The sequence below is a fragment of the Camelina sativa genome, chromosome 13 (genome assembly GCF_000633955.1).
Source record: "Camelina sativa cultivar DH55 chromosome 13, Cs, whole genome shotgun sequence".
NCBI lineage: Eukaryota > Viridiplantae > Streptophyta > Magnoliopsida > Brassicales > Brassicaceae > Camelina > Camelina sativa.
The window spans coordinates 15,192,711-15,200,484 of record NC_025697.1 but is presented as its reverse complement, the minus strand read 5'-3'; the positions used below and the strand labels follow the sequence as shown (position 1 = coordinate 15,200,484).

Here is a 7,774-nt window from a genome sequence, read left to right as displayed (position 1 = left end):
AAGATAGTAGTTTCCATTTTCAGCTTCCACCGTCTTCTTCTCCCTATCGATCACAACCATTACCGCCTCTTTTTTCCCGTTCCACGGCAAAACATTCCCATCATCTTTAAACGAAACGGCAACTCCTCCTTTCGTAACCGCCACCACGGGATCCCAACCAGGTAAAACCACCCATCTACTCCAATCTTTCTCAGCTTCCACCACACCAAACTCTCCTCCACTTTCAAACTCCATTGGAGCTTCAAGAAGCTTCTCTTCTCCTTCCTCTGCTTTAACAACCGGTAAAACAACAACGGAACTCGCTCCCGCTACTTCTCCAAACCTCAGTCTCACCACAGGAACACGAATAATCTTGATTTCCTCTTCTTTAGCTCTCTCTTCTTCACTCTCTCCATGTAACTCCCTCGCCACCGCCTTTTTCGCTTTCTCTGTCACCGCGGTTTCAAGAGCTTGTTCGAGCAATGTGATTCGGATCTCCGATGGACTCCGATGCTCTCTACTTTTCCTATAAAGCATAAACGACAAACAGTCTCCGGGCAAATTATAATCAAAATCTTTAAACCCAACATCCCCACGGCGATGAGGGTAATCTTTAATCGCTCTGGCGAGATCTTGAGCTCCTTTGGAATCGAAGTCGTGATGAACAATGTACTCAGCAGAAGCTACACGTTGAGTGTTGTTTAGAAGACGAATCTCGTAGAGAAGCTCGGCTCCGCCGGTGTCGAACGCAGCGATTAGCTCAGGTTTGGCACCGGATTGAACTAAAGAGTCGCGGACTTGCGCACCGACGATGAGACGATTCTGTTCGACACCGGAGAGTCCGGTGAGTTCTTCGATTGATGGAGGAGTGAAGCCTTCGGTGTAGAGGGATGAGATGAGTGGAGCGTATTCGAACCAGAGACCGAGACGATCGGCGAGGACTTCGATTTTTCCGGCGGTGTCGAGTGATCGGAATTTTGGAGGAATCGGTGATGGAGGTGGGCGGAACGGTTGATAGAGCTGTTGTTTTGCTGGAGCTTGACGGTTTGAAGCGGGGATTAAGGCGGCGTTGATGGTGGTGAAAGGTTTCGGGTAAACGGGTCGGGTATTGGAGAATCCATGGGTTTTGGATATGGTGAAGAGTGAGGATTTGAGAGTTGTTGCGGTTAGAGAAAGCATGGTGATGAGAGTGGGTGGAGACGATTATGATGGATTGGATGGTACCTTATCATCTTCGTCGATATCAAAGATAAAAGAGAGTCGGACAAATTAAAGTTTTTTGAACCGGATTTAAACCGGTTTGGTTTAACGCATATTCTTCCTCTCTCGCATCTCTATCGATGAAAAACGACTTTTACATGCTTCGACAATTCCAATATATTCAATTTATACATCCCACTATTGACTGTTCGAAAACATGCATAGATTTTAAAATTTTTGAATTTATACTCTTAACTTATGGAATCCACGTGCCCGTCATTTTAGTTAAATAAAAATAAAAATAAAAATATGCAATAAGCTAGGCTCGATTCTGGAGAAAGTTAAACCCAACACCCCTCTTTAACCACTCGGACCCAGGACTTTATTGAAATATATCAAAACATTTATAGTTTTATTTCTCTTCTTCTCTTTTCTTCTCTTTCCATGGCTGACACATACAGATTGTTCAACAACAACAATGGCAAAAATAACTTGATTCGCCGCCGGATCCATGATTGTCATAGCCATGAGTTCCTAAGTATTACCGAACTTAACCATCACGACGAGTTTGACGCCGACGTCTAAACAAACGGCGATGAGGGGAAATAGTTGTCCGGCGTTGTCGCAACCCGACTCAGAAACGAGAGTAAGAACACTGCCGGAGACAATCGCGACGCCAAAACCATAATAGTTCTCCTCAGCCTCCAAATCCTTCAAAATCCATAATCTGCAATTGGATCAATAAACTAAAACCCAAATCTAGATACAACACCTGAAACATATATTTTTTGTGAGTTTGGAATACTTATGAATGTATGAATGATGCAATTAGACAACAGACACAAGCTAAAACCAAAGATATATGATCAGGTGGAATGCAAGAGGTTTCAATTACTCTTATGCAGTTGCAGTATAAGAGATGTCAATCCAAAATGAGTATGATGCAAGCAGTCAAGATGTAAACACTTATCTAAGTTAAGCCAAATATGAAAATGGTTTTGATGTAACAGTTTGATGACATAAATGTAAATGCAGAATGTAAAACTACTAAGATGACAGTTTAAATGCAAGATAATAACTGAAACTAAGATATGCAATGAAACATGAATGAAACTAGAAAGATGTCGGACATGAAGCAAGAACTGGGAAAAGGACTCGAGCAGGCACTCAATCGTATGCTCGATCGAGTACTGGATCGAGTGGGAAGCTATGAAGAACAAAAACAAAATTTAACAATTAAACAGAGTAGGTTGAAAGTAAATCGAACAGAAAGTGGATAAGAGTAATCAAATAGAGAAATCAATAAACACAGAAGGTCCTAGAGATGGATTCATGGGCTGGACTAGAGCTATACTAATCTAAACTGACCAACAAACCTCAATCAACAGTGAGCTATCTCTTGACAATAATCTTCCAATACTTGTTAATCCATTCTCATGACAATAACAATCAAGCTTAGATACTCATAGATCTAGTTCTCACTAGCTATTGCATATAAAAGCATACATAAAGATCCAAATTATCACATGTCAAAAACCTTCCTACACAACCAATCTCTTGGGATAAGAACAGTAATCTCTAGCATTAGTATTATCTAGAAGCTTAAACATTGGTATGATGCTAAACAACCTAGGATCTGTTCTTACCCTCTCAGATATAAAAACAACATAGAGCATGCCTATCTAGAAGAGATATTTAAACAATCAAGCTTGATCAGTCTAAACTACCATAACTCTCATCCAGCCTAATCCATCCCTAAGATCCTAAAACACTACTTAGATGAACAACACATGATGAACAAAATCATAAACCCAGAAATTAATGAAACTTGCATGATTAGAAAGATATGATGAAGATCTACAACTTTGTTCAAAGAAATAAACTTAGATTCTCAATACCCAAAAATTTACAGAAGCAACAAGGTATGGAAATCTAAAGAAAAAGCTTAAAAGTGTTGATGATGTAAACTTAAAAGCTAAAATCCCAAAAAGGGTAAAAACTAGGTTTTCTGATATTTTTCCTCTGTAAAGTGGCTTGTCAGCGGGCATAGAGTACAAAGAGTATATATAGAAAATTAGGGAAGCCTTAAAATGGCTACAGGACAAAATAGAGAGGCGGCTCGGTTGACTCGACCAGGTGCTCGGTCGAGTGCATGGTCGAGTCAGGTCTTCTTCTGCTCCTTTCAGTCGGTCGAGTCCCTCTCAGCACACGGTCGAGTGTCTGGTCGAGTGTGGTGGTCGAGTGAACTCCCGGACCTTGATTCTTTTCTGCTCTAGCTCCTTTGTTTGCTTCTCTTGATGGCTTCACTCTCCCTCAGCACTTATCCATGCTCCATTGGGTCCTAAATCACCTGTTTATGCAAGAAACAATGCAAATGCAATGCAAATCTACTCTAATGCATAAACAGCCCTAAAACTACTCAATGATGACCTAACAAGCTAGTAAAACATGCAAAATGTGTAAATAAACCAAGGTAAGACAAGGTAAAATATGTGAACATCAACACCCCCAAACTTAGTCTTTGCTTGCCCTCAAGCAAACAAACAAGACATGAGTAGGAAAGTGAGGTTTGAAAGTGGGATCTCAAAACCTTAACCATGCTGATAGACTAGCTAGAATCAATGTCCAAGTTACTAGTACTAGGATGCAAGGTGAATGAGCTGTAATTAAAGATTTTAGACAAGCCTTTCACAACCTTAACTGATTCAAGCCTTAGACTTCCATATGCATTCAAATCAACCATTTCCTTTAACATTCATTAAACAAGAACCTGAATCAGATTATGCAATGCTTAAACTCATTTGGCTTGGTAATAAGGGTTTAGAGACAAAAATGGTCTCTCTTTTGAGTGGGGCTTATCAATAACAAGGGTTCTCTCACAAAAAGTAGATTGACCTTTAGAAGAAGGCTAAAGGTAAGATCAATTAGACACATACAAGAACAGAACCTTGTCTACCCAAAGGCACCCAAAGTGTTTGTTCCTAATCATTCTAAACCGATGATGTCCTATTTCTACCCTTTAACTTCATCTTTTCTCTTTTGCCCTTTTTCTCTTTGTTTTTCTGTCCTATGAGGGGTTTCTTACTTGATTTCTCTTAGTGGAATGGGTTTCTTTCTTATTTGCTAAGGTTCTTAGTCTTACTTGTTTCCGAAGTCATAAAGCTTTTCACTAGACTCTTCTTTTCTTTCTTTCTTTTCTTTGATCAGAACCTTACTTAGAACTTTTAATGCTCCCATTCTTTCACTTAGAGTTTGAATTTTCTTTAAAACAATTCCCTCCTAAGGACTTTACCCTTTTCCTTCTTTTTTCCCTTTTTTCTTTTTTTTTTGAACTCACCAAGTCCCAAACCCAGAATTTAAACCACCTAGTCCTATCTAGTTTGAAAAATGCAAACTAGAACTACACAAGCTTTTATTCTTGTCAGTTCAAACCTAACACTTTCTACCAAACTCAATCCCAAAATAAGCCTCACACACACAAGATTTAACAAGGCTTGAAAGAAAGGTTGGTTAAGGGTATGGGAAAACTGATTCAATGATGAAATCAGCTACTTGGATCAACAAGAATGGTGAAAATGGGAAAAGATAATCCAAGTACGTATAAAGTATCCATGAGTTTAAAGCAATGCACAAACTGATGATTAAAAGTCAATATTAGGTTCTTATAAATAGGAAATGGTTTCATATCACAACATGCTTCAGTTTAGACAGAATGCAATATAGAAATTCTAGACTTGGTTCAGTCTTCCCAGTATTATTAACTTGGGCAACTAGCATCAAAGTATTATTAACTTGGGCAATGATCCTAGTTTAGTGAATTCAAGCAAGTTAACAAGGCTAAACTCATCATAGATCCCTAATGCAAATATGAAACAGTCCTATATGAAACATGCTAAACAAGATCCTATTATGCAATGCAAACTACATGAACACTCTGTTTTTTAAAGATTTTTGTGAAAAAATTTCAAATTTTTTTGGTTTTTCTATGCCTTAGATGAAATGCAAATTCTAATATGATAATGCTAAAATTTTGAACTAAGAAAATAGGAAACAATGTCAAATGTCATCTCAAACCCTCTCCCAAACTTAAATTACACAGTCCCTTGTGTAAGAGAAATTTGAAAGAAGATTCAAGACTTAAAATAAAACAAAACAAGAAATGAAATGGTATTTACAATGAGATGGTGATTATGGTACCTTATGGATTGTTGAAGAAGTTCTCTACAACATCACTCATGCTGTCATAGGTGTAGTTGGGGTCTTGACTCTGAGTTAGAAGTAGAGAAACATGGTACTTGACTATGGCCATCGGTTGCAACTCGATCGAGTGCTCGGTCAAGTGCTGCATCGAGCTGGCTGGTCGAGTGGCCTGTTGTGGGTAGAATGGCTGACCTTGGTACTCATAGTATTGTTGCAGAAAGGCTGGGTCCATGAAGTACTGCGGTGGAAAGGGTGGGTAAGCTAGACCATAGGGATAAGGTGGATAACCTGTTGGAGCTGGAAAGCTATAAGGAGGTCTGGGCAGGTGCTCGGTCGGGTACATCGGAGGTGCTCGGTCGTGTGGGTGCTCGAGTGCCCCGGTCGAGTGCCTCGGAAACTGAAGTTCTGTGCGGCCTGAACCTCTCTCCCTCTGAATTGACTCATGCAGTGAAGCTATAGCTGGTATCACCGGGTTTTCAGCTCTGGACAATGCTCTAGTTGAGCTGCTCCTCCTCAAAGGTCTTGATGGTGCTGGTGATGAATCTCCACTCTCTAGTTCAGCAATTTCCTTCTTTAAACCCTTTATGGACTTAGCCATCTTACTGATACACAGAGTTTTAAACCCTATTTTCCTACTGCAAGTGCACAGCAAAGAAGTAGTACTTAGGGGTCGAATCCCACGAAGACCAAGTTTTACTCTATGGTTCTATTGGTTCAATTTCAAGCTAAGACAATTCAAAGTTGGGTTTGTTTGGTAACAGTAACGCGATTAAAACGGTATAAAAAGGCAATAAGCAAAACACTAGATCAGGGGTAATTCTCGGGAATTTCAGAGATAGCAACTAAACAACTATTCAGGGCATAGATTAAGTACCAGTCTAGAACTCAAACATAAATATAAACTGATCCACTGTCGTGGTATCAATAACTCTATCTGATCGATTCTGTGCGGAAACGCGGAGCACGTGCTCAGACATCCGGAGCACATGCTCGGCGGTCCATAAACCCTAAACTGTCGTTTGAGCCCAGAATCGCAGACAAGCATTAAAGAACAGGAATGATAAGTTCACAAATCACCTACACATCAACTTTCGCAGGTCTAGGATAATTTGCCCACTAATGTCTTTTCTAGCAACCTATTACACTTTTGATGAATAGATAAACCTAGAATCATAGATTGGGTGATCAAATCAACCTAAGCATTAAGTCTAACAATAGTGAAGACAATCGATTATATAAAGCCCTATTTGTGTTCTGTTGCTAACCCATGAAACCCCTTTTGAAACCCCTAATCTAGCAAAGAAAACTACTCAGACATAGAGAAATGAATCATAGCAAAAGATGAGAAATTCAATGACATAAAAATAAAAAGGGTTCAGAGAATGCTTCACAAGGTAGCCGCTCTTCTCCCTCTCACAAAAACGTCGCTCAAAAACAAAAGAAAAAGGTATATCCCTCTCTCCTAAAAACCCTAGGTTAAATAGCATACAAGTAGAGAAAAATAAGGAAAGATTCCAAATTCAAATCTCCCTATTAAAAAGCGATCTCAGCCCTCTTTCTCTCACAAAGGATCGCCTAAAATAAGGGGAATTAGGCAGGGAATCGGCGCCTAGATGCTTGCCACGTGTCGTCATGAAACCGTAGAGTTGGGAGCATGTGCTCGGAAATCGGGAGCATGTGCTCCTGGGTCTAAAATCAGCTTTTCTGCTCCAATTCAACTCCTTTCTGCTCCGATTGCTCCTGCTGTTCCAATCCTTGCTTTTAGCTTCCTAGCCTCTTATTATAACCTGAAAAGGACTCAAACAACTACAAAACTATCAAATAAACGGGGTCAAAGTGAGTCAAAACCGTAACATATCAACTCCCCCGGACTTAGATCTTTGTTTGTCCTCAAACAAACTCAAACCAAGCGCCAAGAGAGCCAAGGTGGGAACTCGCAAAAATCTCAGAAACCGTGAGTAGACCATGACCTGCAGACCACATGTGTTAGAACAAGCTATACCAAAAACTTCTCCAGCAAACATCTCCAAAACCAGAACCATAATTGGCAATCAAACCCAGAAAAAGATCACTTTCCAGACAAAGACTCTTTACATTCAATTAAAATTGGCGTGAGCTTCTCATTAAGGGCATTAAGCTAGTGAAATCGAGGCTTGGTAGATAAAAGGCTGTTTTAATGGTGGAGCTATAGAGTGTTTAGGAGTTACCATTACTTCGAAAGAGATGCAGGATATCGCACAAAATTGTAAGGGAGAGTGGACTCATTGATGTCCACAACCTCTAATCACTCTCCTCTTCTTATCTTCTCAAACAGAGCCTCTCTTTTCTCCTCAGGGTACAACGCATGCTCGGGGGTGTGTAACACTAGCTCTGGTCCCTTTCCATCATCCTTAAA

The 7,774-nt window shown here is 40.0% G+C and overlaps 1 protein-coding gene across 1 annotated transcript; it reads right to left on the bottom strand.

The window, feature by feature from the left end:
• On the bottom strand, window positions 1–1,228 carry LOC104736819 (rubisco accumulation factor 1.1, chloroplastic-like; the record flags this gene model as incomplete). The annotated part of the gene is given in 1 exon segment (XM_010456875.2): window positions 1–1,228. A coding segment is annotated over 1 exon segment (1,158 nt), but the record flags the coding sequence as incomplete, so codon positions are not given.